Source organism: Dipodomys merriami, unplaced genomic scaffold (assembly GCF_024711535.1).
Source record: "Dipodomys merriami isolate MVZ:Mamm:240054 unplaced genomic scaffold, mDipMer1.0.p SCAF_5, whole genome shotgun sequence".
Taxonomy (NCBI): domain Eukaryota; kingdom Metazoa; phylum Chordata; class Mammalia; order Rodentia; family Heteromyidae; genus Dipodomys; species Dipodomys merriami.
In genome coordinates this window covers 77,953,196-77,971,820 of record NW_027206068.1, presented here as the reverse complement: position 1 = coordinate 77,971,820, position 18,625 = coordinate 77,953,196, and the positions used below count along the sequence as shown (strand labels likewise).

The 18,625-nt window shown below is 65.1% G+C and overlaps 1 protein-coding gene and 1 long non-coding RNA gene across 3 annotated transcripts in view; one reads left to right on the top strand and one right to left on the bottom strand.

Annotated features, from left to right (window-relative positions):
- The window catches only part of LOC138809982 (uncharacterized), a 190,280-nt gene extending 180,115 nt beyond the window's left edge, over window positions 1-10,165 (bottom strand). Inside the window, exons 1-2 of the long non-coding RNA XR_011366980.1 lie at window positions 9,584-10,165; window positions 731-935 (exon numbers count right to left, since the gene is read on the bottom strand). This is a non-coding gene — a long non-coding RNA (uncharacterized lncRNA). The remainder of the gene's footprint in view (window positions 1-730; window positions 936-9,583) is intronic.
- Window positions 4,970-13,834, top strand: Shh (sonic hedgehog signaling molecule). Of its 2 annotated transcripts, none has more exons than XM_069997201.1 (3): window positions 4,970-5,519; window positions 9,646-9,907; window positions 11,855-13,834. In XM_069997201.1, exons 1-3 carry the CDS (start codon window positions 5,220-5,222, stop codon window positions 12,583-12,585), a joined length of 1,293 nt encoding a protein of 430 aa, XP_069853302.1. In that variant the 5' UTR covers window positions 4,970-5,219; the 3' UTR covers window positions 12,586-13,834. The 2 variants fall into 2 exon arrangements, with proteins under 2 accessions (XP_069853302.1, XP_069853301.1); XM_069997200.1 differs by lacking the exon at window positions 4,970-5,519 and adding an exon at window positions 9,196-9,222.
- Window positions 13,835-18,625: the final 4,791 nt, after the last annotated feature.

The following is an 18,625-nucleotide window of genomic DNA, read 5'->3' as shown; positions in this document are numbered from 1 at the left end:
TGCCACCACAAGACACATTCCCCACAGAACAGATAACAGTTGCATGGCTCACGTCCTGGGCGGATGCAACTGCAGATTGAGTGCCAGGCCCTGAGTTCACACTCCAGCACAACAACAACAAAAGCCGGCCACTCCAGGACCAGCCGCCCAGGTCTCCTCCCGCCACTCACGGCAGCCCTCCCCACACACGGGGCCCAGGGTGAATGAGGGGCTGAGGCTTAGCAGTGCAGGTGTCCCCCATCCTTCCCTCTCCCTCTCCCTCCCTCTCTCTCTCCAGATGGTTATCGTGTCCTAGTGCCTGCATGAGAGCCTTGGCCTTCAGGAGACTCCCCTGCCAGGAGGCCAAAGCAGGAAGGAGGAGCCTCGGGCTGTGTCTCCCCCTCTAAGGGGGGTAGGAGGGCCTGCAGGCGGGCGCTCGCCCTCCCGGCTCATCTCCACAAGCTCGGCACAGCCTTCCATGCCCTCTCTGGGCCTCGATGCCTCCGGGGACAGGGCTCTCCTCTGCGCACTGGCTGCTAGCCATGCCCCAGCACCGCCCTCCAGAAAGATCCAGAAACTCACCATCAATGTCTACTCTTCCAGACTGTACCGAGGAAAGCCGTGTGTGCCAGGCAAGGCTGCTGCGAGGAGGAGCCGCGACACACATGTCCCCTCCGGCGGAGCACCAGAGCCACCCACCCGGGCCAAGCCCCCCTCCCCGCCCCCACCCCGGCCAGGCCCAGGAACTCACATCAGGAGAGTCAGCAAAGCAGAGACGCTGATTTGATTGTTGGAGAGGGAGGCCCAGGCATGGCTTGCTGGCTGGCGTCTTTCTTCAAAGTGCTGGCGATCCAACGCGCACAGGTTTAATGTATTAACTTTCCCAGGGGCCGCTGCATCTTAAGTAGCTTGAAGATCGCACGGACGATAGCAGAACGGTCGGGTTCACGACGGCTCTGGCACCGGGAACAGCATGGGCACGGGGATCAGAGGAAGGTCAGAAGAAGCAGGTCTGGGGTCCCTGCTTGTCCTCTCCCCTGGCCGCCAGGCCACCTGTCCTCCTGGGGCCTGTCTCTCCACCTCCCAATGTGCTGGAGGTACCCTGTCCAGACTACAGAGACCACACAGCTGAGGCGCCTTTGGACCACTGAGGGGGCAGACGGTACAGGTGGAGAGGCTGGGGTTCACCTGGGCTCACTCCCCCGCACACACACACCTGGGCCATCTACGTGACAGAGCAGGCTTTCTGCTCGGGCTGGCTGGGGGGTGAGCGCCGCAGCCACCCCAGGAGCTGCTGTCCAAGCCCCGCTTCATGAGGCCCTGGCGAGGGGGCCTGTGCTGCCACTTGTGGCACAAACAGATTGGGGTGGGAGTCTTGGGAAGGCCGTGGGGCTGAGAGGCAGGAACTCCCATGCTGTGGAAGAAAACTCCACTCCAGAGCAAGCTCGGGCCCCGGGGACAGCAGCTGGACGGCCCTGCACGGGGCTGAGGGAGCAGCCACCACCAGGGAGCCCCAGGGGCCCGGATCCTGGGGCTGGTGGACAGTGGGGCCACCCGGTGCCCAGCCCTGCAGACACAGCACACAGCCGGCAGGAGCCCACACGGGGGCAGCGGCAGTCTCTCCCAGCCCCAGTTCTGGGGTCCTGCGCTGGCCAGTGCCTGGCCGGCCTGCTCTCTCCTGCATGGCTGTGCACCAGCACGAGAGCAGAGGCCCAGGAGGCCAGGGCTGCCCCAGGACCGGGCCTCATCAAGTCTGACCGGGTGCTTCAGCCCCACCGCCGCAGGCTGTGGCCACAAGGCACCCGGTCGCTCTGGGCAGCCAGGAGCTGTCGTCTCAGCCAGCTGGGGACACCCCCAGGCCAGGGACCGAGAGGAGCTGTGGGGTTTGGGGGCAACGTGAAAGGGCCAGTCCTCTCCAGGCTGCAGAGTGGCCTGGCTGCCAAGCCTGTGCTGAAACACAGTTTGCCAAATGGGGGGACGATGGGAAGAAAGTTAAACTGGATGACTGGATGGAAACAGATTGTGTAGAACGGTAATCAGGGAGACAGGGGACCCTGAGGAGAGGAGATTGATGACCCCAGAGCAACTGGAAGTGCAGGGACTGGGTTTCACAGCTGGAGCTGTGAGACCCCCTAATTCAAACTGGGCAGCTGGGCAGACTGCTTGGACCGAAGATGTCAGAGAGGCTAGCCCGGTGCCAGGCCCTTCCACCCCCAAACTGTGGAATTTCCCAAACTCTCTGGGCCCAAGCTGAAGGCAGAGTGAGGACGCCATCTAGCGGCAGGGGCTGGAGGGGGAGGAGAGTGCCTGGGAAGGCCGTCCTGGGGGAGGGGCAGGAGGCAGAGGCAACTGCTCAGGTGGGGAGGACAGGATCCTGAGTGGGTGGGTGGAAAGGGGAAGGGAGCGACAGAGATGCACCTGGCCATTCAAAAGAAGGGCAGAGCCTAAGCAGGGTAGAGATGGGCTCTGGGTGTCCCGTGTGGCAGAGGCTGGGCACAGGGAGGGGCCCAAATTGTCTGGAGGGGGAAAGGCAAAGAGAGAGAGCCATCTGGTGTGTGGAGGTGGAAGGCCGCGGCTGCGGGGGTGGGTGACATGGGTCTGGATGCCCGGCCGGCCTGGGGCAGAGGCTGCAGCGGCGGCGGGGGTGGGTGCGTGGGTCTGGATGCCCGGCTGGCCTAGGGCAGAGGCTGCAGCTTCTCTCTGGTTCCCTCTGACACTCTGGTTTCCAAGACAATCGGGAGAAACTGTAATCCCCCCCCCCCCCCCAGTGAGTCCTCCAAGCAAAGCTTCAGTGGCAGGTTTTATGGTGAATCCTTACTCTACCCTGGAAGGGCCAGCCTTTGACCTGCCCTCTGGGCGTCCGCAGCCAGACAAGGAAGTGTCATTCCTGTCTCTAGGGCAGGCCACCAGACACAACCTCCCCTCCCCACTGCCAGCCAAGAGGGAGCTGGCCGTGCCTGGGGCCAGCTGTGCCCACATGCATTTCTGTGCAGCCCAGCCTTCTGCCTCCCCACTGAGCCTGCAGGGGGGCGCTGCGGGCTTCTGGGACCCTGCATCCACTGGTCTGTACTTAAAGCCTGAACAGTTTATAGGAAGGGTCCAAAGGGCCCAAAAGAGCAGGGAAAGGGGAGGACTGGAGCAACGGGCCGAGGACCCAGCTGCCACCCTACCGAGCAACACCCGCGTGTGGCTTGAAGCGCAGATGCTGGGCCCTCATTGTGTGCATTCTCTGGGAGCACAGGGGAGAGAGAGTCATTTCCACCTGCTCATCCACTAAGTTCTGCCCATCCAAGACCTGGTTCCGCACTCAGCACCCCAAGGGGGCTGGAGACTTGTTTCCTCCCCTGGCCCAGGAGTCCATGGAGAACTTCTTCATAATCCTAAAAAAGCGAGGGGAGGGGAGGAGAGCTTTTGAATTCATCCCCCTGGGGGAGGGGGAGCCGGCAGACAGGCTGGACCCTGCGCTCTTTCTCTGGAGGTTCCTGGCAAATGAACAGGATGAAGAAATGAATGAAGGAACAAAGGAAGGAAAAGGAAGGAAGGAAGGAGGGAAGGAAGGAAGGAGGGAAGGAAAGAAGGAAGGAAGGATGGAAGGAAGAGGGTGAATGTTTGTCTGCAAAGGAACTTGCTAGAAGGCCCCATTGGCAAAGGACTCACTTCGGACAGGCCTCCCCAAAGCCCTGGGATGAGCTGGGGTCATAGGGCAGCATTTGATGGGGACCAGTGTCTGCCTGGGTGGGCACGGAGGAAACATCACAGGCTAGTGTGGTGGGTAGAGGCAGAACCAAAAGGAAGTTTCCACAACAAGGAGTCCCAGATTTTGTTTCTGAGTTTTAATTGGCATTTTCATTGAGGTTTTTTTTTTCTTTTCCTGGAAGTAGTCGCATATCAGGGACCCCAGCACTACTGACCCCTAGGCTCCAAGTCCTCCTCTAGGACATCCCTCTTGGCTGGATGGCCAGTGGGGTCCCCAACTTCCTTGCGGCTGCAGCTCTGGGATGGACATCTTCTGTCCTTGGGGACTGACTTAGGGCAGCGCTGTTGGCCGGCTCTGGCAAGGAGTCTGAGCCCCACATTCGACCCCCTCTAGCCCGGCATTGCTCCCGTGGGTCTTGATCGTGGAGGAGTGTGTGTGTCACTGGTGGGGGCGGGGGTGTGGGCACGAGGCCCCGAGGCCTGCACGCAGCTGCCCAGCCGCCTCCCTTCTGCCTGCTGAGGCGCAGCACCGAGACCCACTGAGCCACGCACCCGCTGCGGCCCTCCGGTCCCCATCCGCCCTCCCCTACACTAAGCGGGGACCCCCGCTCCCATCCCAGAAGTTTTTCTAAAGCTCTTAAGGCAGCCATGCCTTGCGTTGGGGCCTCTGCTCCCGGATGGTGGATATTCGGGCTCGGGGGTCCCACTGCCTCTCCACGCAGACCCTCACCTTGTCGCATGGGAGCCCCGGCGATGAAAGAGGGGCCGGGCAGCTTGGCCCTTAACCATTCGAGAGATCTGGATCGCTGAAGCTGGGTGTGGACACCACCACCACCACCACCACCACCACCCCGCCCCGGTCCAGGCTGTCCTTCAAAAACTTCTGTTGGTTTAAAGAGCACCTACCATTCCCGGGAAAGTAAGGGGGAGGCGGGAGGCGAGCACAAAGCGGCGGCGGCGAGGTTCTCTGCTGCGCGCGCACCCCCGCCCCCTCTACCTGCGGGACGGCCTTTGGTTTTTGTTTTCTTATGTTTGTAACTCGCAGCCTTCGGGTGCGGGGCCTGGAGAGGCGCCGGGGGAGACGCAGACTTCAGGGTTAACAGCAGAGCGCGAGCTGGCGCGGCGGCCAATCAGACGCGCCCCTGCCGGCTATAATATAGCGCGGCGGGGCCGCCGCGCGCACAAGCTCCCCGGCCTCCTTCCATCGGAACCCAGCCTCTTTTTGTCTGCTAATCGCTGTCTTGGGACCCAACGCCCATGTGTTCCGTTATTAGCGACCCGCAGCCCGCCACCGCAGCCCCTGTCTGGGTGGGGATCGGCGGCGAGTCCCCGGCCGCGGCGGCGGGCAAGGTGATATAGGAAGAAAAAGAGGCAGCCGCGCACCAGGGAGAGCGAGCGAGCGAGGGAGAGCGAGCCGGAGCGAGAGCGAGCGAGCGAGGCCGGGAGCCGAGCGCACACGCACAGCGCCGCCGCGCGCACCCGCCTGCGCGCAGACCCGCGCGGGGAGAGCCCGGAGCCCCCCCGCCCCGGCTTCCGGGGACAAGATGCTGCCGCCGGCCCGATGTCTGCTGGTGGTTCTGGTCTCCTCGCTGCTGCTGGGCTCCGGGCTGGCGTGCGGACCCGGCAGGGGCTTCGGCAAGAGGCGGCACCCCAAAAAACTGACCCCCTTAGCCTACAAACAGTTCATCCCCAACGTAGCGGAGAAGACGCTGGGGGCCAGCGGCAGGTACGAGGGGAAGATCTCCAGGAACTCCGAGCGGTTTAAGGAACTCACCCCCAACTACAACCCCGACATCATATTTAAGGACGAGGAGAACACCGGCGCGGACCGGCTCATGACTCAGGTAGACGCCGCGCCCGCCCGGGGCTGCGGGGCGCCGGACCGGGCGGGAGCGCGGCGGCGCGGCCCTCTCCCTCCCCGCCCGCCTGCCCTCCCCGCACCTTTCCTCCCCGGGGAGCAGGAAGGAGGAAGGAGGTGGAGGGTCCTGCCGGGCGCAGAGACTGAGGCTGGGGAGGGTGGGGGAGTCCGGGATGGCGCTGGTCAGATTCGGCGTCTGGGCCGACCTCCCCGGAACCTGTGCCTGCTCTGGCCGGCAACTTGGGGCGCCCCTCGCCCCGGGGTGGGGGGCATGGAAATGGAAGGGGACGGGGACAAGTTGCTCTCCGGGCTCTGTGCAGACCCGGCCTGGGCCCCTGGAGCCGCCTGCCGGCCCCCCGCTCCCGACCTCCCCTCCGACACCCCGGGGGGCGGCTCTAACAAAAGGCCGGGGAGCCCCGCGTCCCGGGCAGCGGCAGCGGCGAGTGAGCCTCCTAAGGAGTCCAGGAGGATGCTCGTTCTCCCCGGCCCGCGGTACCCGGGGGAGGGACCGGGAACTTCCTGGCATTGCATCACTTTAGTTTCCAACCTGCTTGCATAAGAATCCGAAGCGAACACACCAAGGTGGGGGGGGCGGGGAGCGCGGGCCGCGCGGGGCGCGCGGGGAGCGGCCCGGCCGCGCCAGCGCAAATTCCGCCTCCTCCCACACCCCAGCCAGTTCCACAGTCTCCAACTCCACGCACGTCTGACTGAAGCTGGAAATGGGGTTCCTGGCGAATATAGGTCAGCATCCTTTTTACTGCCCTATTAAAACAGTCGAGTGCTACCTCGGGGCTGGGCGCTCGGGCGGCGGCGGGAGAGGGAGCGCGCCGGGCGGCCCCGGGGTCGCTGCCGGGAGCTGCGCGGAGAACGCCGCTCGACGATGGCGGACGGGAGGCCGGGAAGCGGGGGTAGACGGCCCCCCCCGGCCCCGCGCCCTCCTTCGCCCGCGCGACCCCCTGAAATCTGGACCGCGAGTGCGGACGCGCGCCGGAGCCGAGCGCGGCGCGTGCGGACGCTCACTCCGCGCGGGCCGCGGCGCGCGTGCTGGCCGGGCTCGGGGTGGGGGGGTGGTCTGGGGCGCCGAGTCCTGCGCACCCTCGCTCCCCGCGGGCCAGGGAGCGGGTCCAGATCCCGAGAGGCGCGACTCGGGCAGAGGACACCCGAGTCCCGCAGCCGGGACGGGCGTGTGCCCGGCGGGCGTCGGAGCCGGGGTCTCCGGCCAGGGGCCGCGGTCTGGCCGCCGGCTGCAGGGCTGGAGCACGCAGAGCCGCGAGCCGAGGCGACGCATTTCAGCTCCGCTGGCTCCCGGGGTACTAACCCCGGCGCCAGGGTTCGGTTCCCGTGCACGCGGGGTTGGGCTCGGGCCGCCAGTCCCCGCCGCTTCGCGCACCGAGCACCGCCCCAAAAGAGCCTGGAGCCCATCCCGCCGCCACGAGCGTCGGGGCCCTGGAGGCAGGCGGGGGCTGGGAAGGAGAGGCGGGGCGGGGCAGGGGCCGGGGTTCCGCGCCCGGCCGGCCTCCGGCCGCACCCCCAGCCCGCGTGCCCCCCCCCGCCCCTGCCCGTCCGGACTGGGCACCCCCGGGCCGAGCACCCCGCGCCCCGCCACTCTCCGCCGCGCGCAGCCTTTGAACTTCTGACCCTCCGTCAACTTCCCCAGCCCGACGGAACGAAAACACTTTTTCCACCTGGGGAGAGGCTGGGGGGGGGAGGGTGCACAGAGCCGACCCCACGGACGCCCCCAAACACGCAGGCGGCGGAGAGTAGGCTGCAGTCCCGGGCCGGGGGTTCAGGGGCGCAGGCCGGGGCGCGCGGCGGGGGGGAGCGGGGCGGGGGGACGCGAGGCCATCGCCCGGGCCCGGCGAAGTGCGCTCGCCCGCTGGCCCCCAGCGCGCGGGCCCAGGCGTGCACCCCACTGCCCTGTCTCGCCTCCCTCCCCGTCTGCCGCCCGACTCCCTCAACCATAGCAAGATCGTCCCCAGTGGAACTTTCGGGGCCGTTCTGGAGCAGGAGCTCCGGGTTAATATTAACTCGGAGCGGGAAGCTCAGACAGACACTGCGCCGCGCAGGCCTCGGGTGCCAGGCCGGGGTGCCGGGGGCCGGGGCGGGAGGCCTCGAGGGGCTGGAGCGGGGACCCCTCGAGCGCCCCGTCCTGCCCATCTCCCTGCGATTTGGGTGCTGGGGATAGGTGCCCGGGGCCGGCTGGAGGGAGGCGTTTCTGGGCTCGCGGAGAGGGTCCGGTTCCTCTAGCCGGGGTCTGGAAGTTAGGGCGCCCCTCGGCTGAGCTCAGCGCGCCACGGGTGGGGACGGCGCTGGGCCGCGGGTGCGCGTGAGCTCAGGGCTTGGGGGGCGCGCGGCCTCCGCCGGCACAAAGCCGCCCGCCGGGCCCGGCTGGCTTCACAGCGGCTGCACCGAGGCGCTCGACTGGCGGCACACGACCCGATGAATTAATAACCACCCCGGCTTCCCGGCTGGCCCCGCGCGGGAGCGCGCCGCCGCCGCCGCCGCGGAGGCCGCAGGCCCGGTGGCGAGGGGAGGGGAGGGCGCGGGGCGTCAACTCGGGCGCCCCTCGGCCTCGGCCCGACCGGCCGCCAGGCCTAAGTCGGCCCCCGGGGCTTCTCGCGTGGGGCCCTCAGGGTCGGCGTTATTGGATGGCCGGGGCGCGTCTCGGGCCCCCCGGAATCTCCCTAGCCAGGCAGCTTCCCGGGCGGGGCGCTGCCGGGCTCCCCCTGCCCGGCCAGGAGCCCGGGCGCGGTGGGGGCGGGAACGGGGCCGGCGTTGCGCGTGTGCGTATTGCGGTGTGCGCCTGCGCGCACCAGCTTCGAAGCCCGGTTCCCAGCAGACCCGGGCTTACCGATTGATTTTCGTGTGAAACCCACGCAGTCCGCGAGATGACCTCACCCCAACTCTGCCCTTCGGACCTTTCCTTAAAGACCACAGCCGGCAGGCCCGGGAGCGAGCGAGCCCCGGCCTGCCGCCGGCCGGCCCGCCCCCCGGCCCTCCATCGGTTGTGGGTTGAACTCCACAACCGCATTACTGGGTTTTATTGCCGCCAGATACACAAGACTTTTCCTGTTGCGCAACCTGTCATTCCAGCGCCGAGTCCCCGACCTGTGCCCAGCCCTCCGCCCGGCACCCCTCCCCGCGTGGGCCAGGTGGGCGCCCGGCCCTCGCTCCACAAAAGCCGGCCTGGAATTGCCACCTCCCTCCCCCGCCTCCACCCGGGTCGGGCGTCTCGGGGATCCCCCTACATCGCAGGCCTAGGCTCCCCCGTGGGAGCGGGGCGGAGGGCCAGCCAGGGCGCGGGGAGGGAGATCGACCCCCTCCCCTCCCGGCGTCCCGGCCCCACCCCGTCTCCTCTCCCCCTCCCCTCTTCAGCGCCTCAAACCGGCCGGACGCCCTTCTGCACCGGGTCTAGGCGAGAGGAGGAGGGGAACAGGTTACACAAAACAAGACCACAGCCAGACCGCCGCCCGGCCTGGCCACTGCGGCTCCACGGGGGAGGAGCGGGGCCGCCGCGACCAGGAATGTTTGTCCTGGGCCCGCCCGACTGGGGACTGCGGACGCCGGCCGCGCCGCGCCTCGCCAGCCCCGCACTCGCGCTCGGCGGCCGCGCGCTTTGCAGGCCTCATCCCCGCTCCCCACGGGCGTGGCCTGGACACAGCCCGGCGGGGGCTCACTTCCCTGCGGAAGTGCGCGGGACAGCCTCTCCGCCGAGGGCCCTGGCCTCTCCAACCGGGAGCCCTGCCCTGGGGAGCAGAAGGGGGCGGTGGGGGGGTGTGCAGCGCTGTGGCGCCTCGGGAAGATTCTGGGGGTGATGTCTGAAACATACGGTCAACAAGGCCCTGCGCTCAGCCCGGAGGGGGCTCACTCCCCCTGCAGCCCCCTCCCGTGCAGCCCCCTTGGCCCTCTCCCCCTCCCCTGCAGCCCCCCATGACCCTCCCCCCTTTAGCCCCCCTTGGCCCTCTCCCTCCCCATGCAGCGCCCCCAAGGCCCTCTCCCTCTGCAGCCCCCTCCCCTGCCCCTGCAGCCCCCCCCCATGACCTTTCTCACCGGTCTGCGGTCGCGCGGCCTCAGCTAACGCGTCTGTCGGTCGGGCTCCCCTCTCTCCGCAGAGGTGCAAGGACAAGCTGAACGCCTTGGCCATCTCGGTGATGAACCAGTGGCCGGGGGTGAAGCTGCGGGTGACGGAGGGCTGGGACGAGGACGGCCACCACTCGGAGGAGTCCCTGCACTACGAGGGCCGCGCCGTGGACATCACCACCTCCGACCGCGACCGCAGCAAGTACGGCATGCTGGCGCGCCTGGCGGTGGAGGCCGGCTTCGACTGGGTCTACTATGAGTCCAAGGCGCACATCCACTGCTCGGTGAAAGCAGGTGAGCCCGCCCCGCCGACCCGGCCGGCCCCGCGCTCCCGAGGCCGAGGGGGGACCATGGAGGACGTGGCGTCCAGAGGAAGCGGGGTTCTTTCTGGAGGCCGCCGGGCCCCCCCAGGACCCTGCCCACCTTGGAAGCCGGGGGAGAACGGGGCCCTTGCCGGTGGCGAGGCCGGGATCGGGGCGCGGGCCTCCCACGCCTCGCACGCGGACTTCAGCACTCAGGGCTCTGTCCGGGGCGTAACCCCCCCTGCCCGCTGGGCCCCGCGGGGTCTAAACAAACTTAACTCCCTGCTGAGCTGCGGGGCGAGAGGCCGGGGGGGGGTGGCCGCCCCCCCCCCGCACCGCGCCCGCACCGGCGGGGCGTCGAGCTGGGCGGCGCTGGGCTGCGGGCGGGTGCGGGGGGCCAGGCCGGGCCGGCTTCCCCGCCGGTCGACTTCCCCGGGCCTGCAACGCCACCCGCGGCGGCCGGGAGGAACAGCCGCGCGCGGCGCCGTCCCCGGGCGCGCCCGCGGGCCCCGCTCGGGAGCGCGCGGGCGCCGCCGCCGTCTCGCGGCCCCGGTGGACGCGTCCGCCAGGCGGCTCGCAGTGCATTTCGGAGGCCCCCACTTCCCGGACCCCCAGCTGCCTTTGAATGGCGCCCGCGAGTAGAAAGGCACTTTGGAAGCGTCCGGGCGCTCCGGATAGATGGGTGGAGAACGCACCGGCTTCCCACGGCCGTGCAAGGCCGAGGCGTGGGAGCGGGGCCGGGGCAGCCCGCGTGCGGCCCGGGGGGGTCTCAGGCCAGGGCCGGCCCTCGCCCCGCGGGGCTCCGAGCGGGGGCGGCCCCGGTGGGAAATGGAGGCGGCGAGAGCCCCGCCTCCCCACACCCCCCGCGCCGCGGGGTCCCCCTGGCGGGGGTCCCTGAAGCTCTCCTCCCAAACGATCCCGCCCCCCCTCCGGGTCCCCGGCCCCGCGGGCCCGAGCCCGGGAGCCCGGAGCGCAGCGCCGCTCATTGGCATTCCGCGCACGCGGGCCGGGGCGCGGCGCCGTGCGTGTCAAGCGGGGTCGTGAGAGTCGACGGCTCGGGCCTAGCCGGCGTCCCGCATTCCGGGGGGCTGCGCGGGGCCTCCGGGGGCCAGCCCCGCACTTCATGACGGAGAAACCGATGAGAAGATTAAACCCCCCTCGGCCATTCCAGCAGGAAGCTTCTTTCTGGCCATCTCTATTTGCCAAAAGCCTGATCCCAGAGATCGGAATGCGCCGGCGACGGGGACCCCGCCCCCGCGCCGCCCGCGCTCCGCCCCCGCCGCCAGGATTGTCCTGGGGACCCGCGGCGGCCGAGGCCGGAGAGCGCGGGTAGTCAAGGGGCCTTGAGAACCGGCGCGGCGCGGGCCGGGCATTTAAAATTCAAATACACAGCTCGAGTGCTCGCAGGAGAGGCCGGGCTGTGCAAACAGTGCCTGGGAGGCCCGGCTTCTGGAGAGGCCGCGTGTGAACGGCGCGCGGGGAGGGCTCGGCACCTGAGTAAATAGGGAGGGGCGGCCGGGGGGAGACCCCGCTTCCAAGAGGGGCTCCGCTTTCTTCCAGAAACCACCGCGACAGGGCCGGGCTCTTTATTGGATTTTAATTAGAGAATCCACACAAGCCTCGGGTTTTCACACCTCGGTCCGTTCCCGGGAATGTTTGTGCAGTTGCTACAACTACTGCAGCTATGTCTCAGCCCCGCCCCCCCGCCCCCCGCAGCCCCGCCCGGGCCGGCGCCCCGGGGCGGAAGGAAGGAGGCTTCCGGGACTCCGAGCGAGCGGGGCTGGGCGCGCGCCGGCCCGGGCTGGGGGGGCGGGGAGCGGAAGGCCGCCGGCGTGCGGTGAGACCCGCCTGCCGCCCCGCGCGCCAGCGGGGAGGGGGCGGGCTGCGGCCCCCGCCCCGCGGCCTCAACACCTGTCCGTCTCCTCCCTCCCCACCGCAGAGAACTCGGTGGCCGCCAAGTCCGGCGGCTGCTTCCCGGGATGGGCCACGGTGCACCTGGAGCGGGGCGGCACCAAGCCGGTGCGGGAGCTGCGTCCCGGGGACCGCGTGCTGGCGGCCGACGAGCAGGGCCGGCTGCTGTACAGCGACTTCCTGGCCTTCCTGGACCGCGACGACCGCGCCCGGAAGGTTTTCTACGTGATCGAGACGCGGGAGCCGCGGGCGCGCCTGCTGCTCACCGCCGCGCACCTGCTCTTCGTGGCGCCGCCGCACAACGGCTCGGCCCCGGCGGGGCGCCGCGCGCTCTTCGCCAGCAGCGTGCGCCCGGGCCAGCGCGTGTACGTGGCGGCCGGGCGCGGCGGGCGGCGGCGGCTGCGGCCGGCCGCGGTGCACCGCGTGACCGTGCGCGAGGAGGCGGCGGGCGCGTACGCGCCGCTCACCGCGCAGGGCACCATCCTGGTCAACCGGGTGCTGGCCTCGTGCTACGCCGTCATCGAGGAGCACGGCTGGGCGCACCGGGCCTTCGCGCCCTTCCGCCTGGCGCACGCGCTGCTGGCCGCGCTGGCGCCCGCGCCCGCGCGCACGGACCGCGACGGCGGCGGCGGCGCGGCCCCGGCCCCGGCCCCGGCCCCGGGCGTGCACTGGTACTCGCAGCTGCTCTACCAAATCGGCACCTGGCTGCTGGACAGCGAGACCATGCACCCGCTGGGCATGGCGGCCCCGGCCGGCTGAAGGCCCCGGGGACCCCGCGCGGCCCGGAGGGGCGGGCGGGCGGCGGGAGGCACGCAGGAGGAAGCCACGACACGGGGCACGCGCACGGAACGAGACTGCTAATTATAATAAATAATAATTAATATTAATAATAATAACGTAGGACAGTCCAAAGTAGACCCTAAGGAAACAAAGACCCCGGGAAGCCTTGTTGTTGTGTTTAGTTTATGTGTTGTTTTGAGTTTCTTCGTTGTTGTTTTATTTTGGTTATTTTCCTCCTCTCCTGGCTATTTATTTGTTTGGTATGAATAGATATTTTAAATAATATGAACCGGGTCTTCAAGAGCCTTAATAGTTTGTGTCTTGGATAATTTATTATTATCATGTGAACTGTACTCACGGGGAAAGGTTATTCTGTGAGGCCAAGCAACCTGCTCAGAGTCTATTTTTCTACTTGTCCCTCTTCTCGGGTGTGCAAAACGAAGTTCTGCACGCCAGCCACCTTCTCCTCTCCTCCTCCTCCTCCCCCCATCTTCCTTTTCCTCCTCTTCCTCTTATTTTCCTCCTCTTCCTCCTCCTCCTCCTCCTCCTCCTCCTCCTCCTCCTCCTCCTCCTCCTCCTCCTCCTCCTCCTCCCCCCATCTTCCTTTTCCTCCTCTTCCTCTTATTTTCCTCCTCCTCCTCCTCCTCCTTCTCCTCCTCCCCCTCAGCCTGCTCCTGCTTTTTGGCAAATGTAAACTCAACCATGCCTCGTGGGGTCCACAAATTATATTTTTATACACAGAATTGTAAATTAGATTTTTTGAGAGATCAATACTTAACTGAATGACATTTCATTTTTTGAAATAGTGTAAAATATGAAAATATATTATTTTAATTTAACTAGTTTCCAATGTGACAGCTATCTTCTGTACTGTCTTCATGGTTTACTATTTGCTTTGTAATCACCATTTTGGCCACGTTTTTGGGAGCCACGACTGTTACACACGTACACGCACACACGTACACACACACCTTTTTGGGGGGGGCAAACTGGAAGAACTGTTATTTTTAACCTCAAAGAATTTATTAGAAGAGACTATTTTTTAAAAGCACACGCAGCGAGGAGCTCACAAGGATGGAGCCTGTAGTTTGTACAGAGAAAAAAAAAGGATTTTTTTGCATTAATAAATTGAGAAATAACTGCTGTAAATTTACTAAGATGTATTTTGGAATATTTTGTAATAGTTTTATAGAAATAAAGTGTGCCGCGCACCGACTGTTAGTTTGAACACCTGAGATCCATGTCGCAGCCCTCCTCTTTGCTCTCCGTGGCTTCTGTCTGGGACACCTGGAGCCCCGTTGTTCTACTTGGTGTGGACTCTGGCTGACTTCAGTGGGTAGCCGGAGTGGGCAGACAGCGCACCTGTGTCTCTGGGCGGTAGAGAAGCCCCTGTCTGTCTGCTTCCCATGCCAGGGTCCTCCTGCCCTCCCCAAGGCCGGCCCGCCCTCCCCCAACCTCACCCCTCACTGGTGCCCGGAGACAGGCTGGGCGCACAGCCCCTCACCCTGTGTGACCACAGGCCTGGCTGCCTCTGCTGGGCGGGGAGGACCCACAGCTGCTTCCTGAAATTGTGCTGCCCTTCCCCCGGCCAGAGCGCCCAAGGAGCAGGCCAGGCGCCCAGCTCGGCCCTGGCCAGCCAGCTGGGACTGTGTGTGTTCGGCCTGCACTTGGGGGGGGGGGCGTGGGGCCCCAGCCTGAATGGGGAGCTGCCCGCTGTGCTCTGGTCCACTCCACCTGTCTGTCCACCACGAGGCCCAGAATTCAGCCAGGGGCCTCGGTCAGGACCAAGGGCGGCTGGGTCTGGGTGAGGCTCCTTCCAGCTCCGCACGGTTCTACGGTTCTTGGGCCTGCGGAGGGTCCCGCTTTGTGCTTTGGCTAGCACAGTGGTCTTGGCTTGGGGCAGTGGGGCTGTGGGGTCTTGGGGCCTCTGCAGGTGAAGCTGGTCTGGAGGGTGTCTTGGTTTGGAAAGCAGGAAGGATGGGACCTCATTCCCTCCTGGCAGGGTCTGGCCCCGTGCCAAGGCCTGTGCGAGTGTCCACAGCAGGACGCAGCCCCAGAGTTTGCTGAGGGCCTGGCCTTGGAGGCTGGGCCGGGAGGCCTCGACCCCGAAGCACTTCCTCGGGGCCAGCCCTGCGCACGGCTGAGTGGGGCCTCCGTCCCCCTCCGCAGATCCGTCTTTGGTGTCAACGTGGGCATTTTCAATGCCCAGTGGAGGTGGCAATCTCTGCTCTACTCCATGGGCGTTGGTCGGAGATGGACAAGAGGCGCAGGCCGCAGCAGCGATGCTGGGCCCCCGGGGAGGCTGCTGCTGCCTGTGTGAGCCAGGGAACGGCCCTGGGCCGCACCCTGCCCACGGGTGACTGTGCCCACAGGCACCGGGCCGGGAGGGGCCTGGCTCCAGGCAGCTCACTATTTTGGAAGGGCTGCGTGATGCGCCGCTGCTTCTCGGCCCTTCAGTCCCTCGTGAAGATTCTCACTCAGCGGGATACTGTGATCGCCAAGGGGAAAGCCACGGTCCAGGAAAGCCGCCACAGAGCTGGAGAGAGGGCAGCCACGCAGCCCACAGGACACTGCGTCCGGGCTGAGGGTGGAGGGCGCTTTGTGCACTGTGCGTGCGGGGCGCTTGCTGCAGCTGCTCCGGACTCGATGCGTCTCTGTGCCTGTCAAAAATGTGCATCGGGATGCACCTGGAACTTGTATCTTTGTGCTCTGTTGTCTGAATAAAGAACTTACAGAGACTTCCAGGAATGTCTGAGGTGGAAGCATTCATGTCCCCTGGCTCAAGGGCCCCTCCTTGTGTCCGACCTCGGGAGGTGGTGCTGGAAATGTGAAAGAAAACCCCTTGGGGCCGGGAGGGGGTGGGGGGGGCGGGCTGTGGAGATGCCCGGCTTGTTAGAGCACTTGACTCCTCAGACAGGTGGCAGAGCCGCCCTGCCCGGCCCGCGGCCTGTTGCTGGCATCACACGCACATGGAAACACTGGAAGGAATGCAGGCTGGTGGCAGGATTTGGCCAGAAAGCCATAAAGTGCCTGCCAGGGAACCCAGCCAGTGGCCCCGTGCTCCGGAAGGACCCGGAAGGCTGCAGCCTGTCCCCGGGGCCAGGCCTGGGAAAGCGGCCGCGTGTGTGTCTTGCTGGGAACAAACCACGCCGCATTCCCTGCATCCCACCTAGTACAGACTAGGTGGGCCATGGCCGGAAAGGCAGATGTGGGCAGATGAAAATGCCCGAGACAGATCGGGTCCGAGACCTCCTTCTACACCACCAGGAGCCCAGACTGTCTCTGACATTTTCAAGTATTTAAAGCAAAGAAGCTAAAGATGAATAGTGCCTCCTTGCCCAGGAAGATACACGCCACTCACACTTGCGTCCACTCAATAAAGTTTTATTGGAACACACCTCCCTCATCACTGCCCCGTGGCAGCTTTCCCGGGGGCTGCAGACAACGCCTGTGGCCTGCAAAAGCCCCAAATATTGGCCGTCTGCTTCGGGACAGACATCTGCAACCCTCCCCCCGGCCTTGGGGCCTCGGGCTGGGGCAGTGCCGGCCTGCGGTGCCTGGCTGCCCAAGGACGCGGCTTTTCCTTGGAATTCTTGGGGCGGCGTTAGAGGCTCCCCTCCCGGAGGAGAGGAGCAGGCAGCCGCCCACCCCCTCTGGTGGCAGGGTGGCAAGGATGCGCCAGACCACAGCACACCTGGAGGGGGCGGGGCGCAGGCACCCCGGGCTCTGAGAGGTCAAGAGGCCACTGCATGGCCTCGCTTTTCCCTCCTAAGAGAAAATCCCAGGGTGGGCACGCAGCTGAGTGTGGCGACAACTCTTTATCTTTTCTGCCCGAGCTGGAGCTTCCCAAAGAAAACGACACACTACGTGAAGGGGCACGCGCCTGGGCAGGGCAGCCGCGAGGGTGGCGTGGACTCGGCCTCCGCTCTGAGCTCCGTGTGAGCTCATTTCCCTTCCCAGGCGACAACTGCACTTCCAGCGGGGAGCTGGTGTTGGCGGAAGGTAAATCAGAAGAGACGCTGCCAGAAAGCAGAGAAATGCGGTGCCCAGGTGGGCACGCACACACACACGCACACACGCACACATGCACACACACACGCACATATGCACACACGCACGCACACGCACGCACGCACATGCGTACACACACATGCATGCACACACGCACACACACGCGATACACACGCACGCACGCACACACACACACACACACACACACACACACACACACACACACACACACACAACTTGGTTTCAGGATGGAACCTTGTGTCCCAGATGAGGACGCAGGAAGCAGTGACCTTCCAAGGGTTCCTATGTGCCCCGCCCCCATCTAGATTCATCCCACTGGGAAACGCCTTACCGGATCAGCCCCGCGGCACACAGTGCCAGGCTCTCGGCCTCCGGTTCCACCCCGGGGGCCAGGGGGCTCCACTCCTTCCCAGCCCAGCTGTTCCCTGACCCTCACTACAAACGGCAGCAAGGAAGGCACCAGGGGGCAGAGGGCTGGGCACGGGGGGCTTTTCCTTACAGCCAGATCTTCTCTTCCTTCCTCCCATCTCTTCCCCAGAAGCACGAAGTGTGGGCAAGCTGGTGCCCTGCTTTGGTACCGTCCCCAGGTCCTCCCCCTGAGTTCCCCAGTGAAGGAAGCGGAAGGCGGTCCAGGCCAGCACCCTTCCCTCTGTGGAGTCTCAGCGCCCTCTGGTGGTCACCTTGCAGAAAGACAGTGACAGGGACAGATGGCCGTGAAGAGGAGCGGCCCTTCTTCCTGCACGCACTTCCTCACTCCTCAGCGGCGGGGGTCCATGGCCCCTTTTTTTCTGCCAAGGGCCATTTGGATATTTGTAACATCATTCACAGGCCATACAGAATCATAAAGGCAGATAGCCACAGACAGCCTCTCAGAAGCACGCATGCCTGGCCTGTCGCGTATCCATGATTTTGCAGGACATCTGTGGCCTGACATTTCCTCCTCCAGCCCCCCCCCCCCACACACACAGGATACATTTATCCTGCAGTGGTGAGAAAAGAAGAAAAAGTGAAGGCCAGCGGGGCGCTGGTGGCTCAAGCTTATGTTACTCTGAGGTTTGCAATTCAAAGCCAGCCCAGGCAGGAAAGACTGTGAGACCTTTATTTCCAATTAACCACCACTACCACCCCCATAAAAAGCCAGAAGTAGTGCTGTGGCTCAAGTGGTAGAGCTCTAGCCTTGAGCCACAAAGCTCAGGGACAGTGCTCAGGCCCCAGGACCGGCACAGAGAGACACGGGGCGGGGGAGGGCATGGTATTCAGGCCACTCTGGCACAGGGAGACCACACTGCTTCCTGCCTTCCTGACCACCGGAGGGCCCCCTGACTCCAGAGCCAGCCTTGTGCGGAGCGGTTCAAGCTAAGGGATCTCTTCTGGAGAGCAGCTGGTGATCTGAGCCCATGATCTGAAGCAGGGCTCCCTTCCTCCTGTGGGAGCGGAGATGGGGCTGGGAGTCTCCTCTCAGCTCAGAAGTTCTCTTGTCCTGTGCCCTCACTTCCTTCCAGGTTAGGTCTATCTCCATGCAGGAAAAGATGCCCTTCCAAGGTCACTGGACCTTCGCCAATGTGCTCTGGTTCTTTTTTTAACTTTTTTTTCACCCGTCCCTCCCCTCCCCACCCTTCCCTTACTCTTCCTAATTCTGTAGGATACACATTGGATTTTTTACTACATTCTCCCCTCTTCTCCACTTAATTTGTCCACCCCCTTCCCCTTGACCCCACCTGGTGGTTTGTTTTGCTGAACTTTGGTTTTGGCCTTCTAAGGAATAATGCTATTTGAGTTCTCCCTTGAGTCTATTACATGGATATCACCCAGCACATTAACTGATCATGTGTGTGCTCAGCCCAGCTTCCACACACTGGAGAACATGGGTCCTTTGTCCCTCTGGACCTCACTGAATTCCATTTTTTTCTCCAGGTCTTTCCATTGCTTTACAAAGAGTACAGTACGATTCATTTCTCTTTCTCTTTATTTTCTTCTTCTCTTTCTT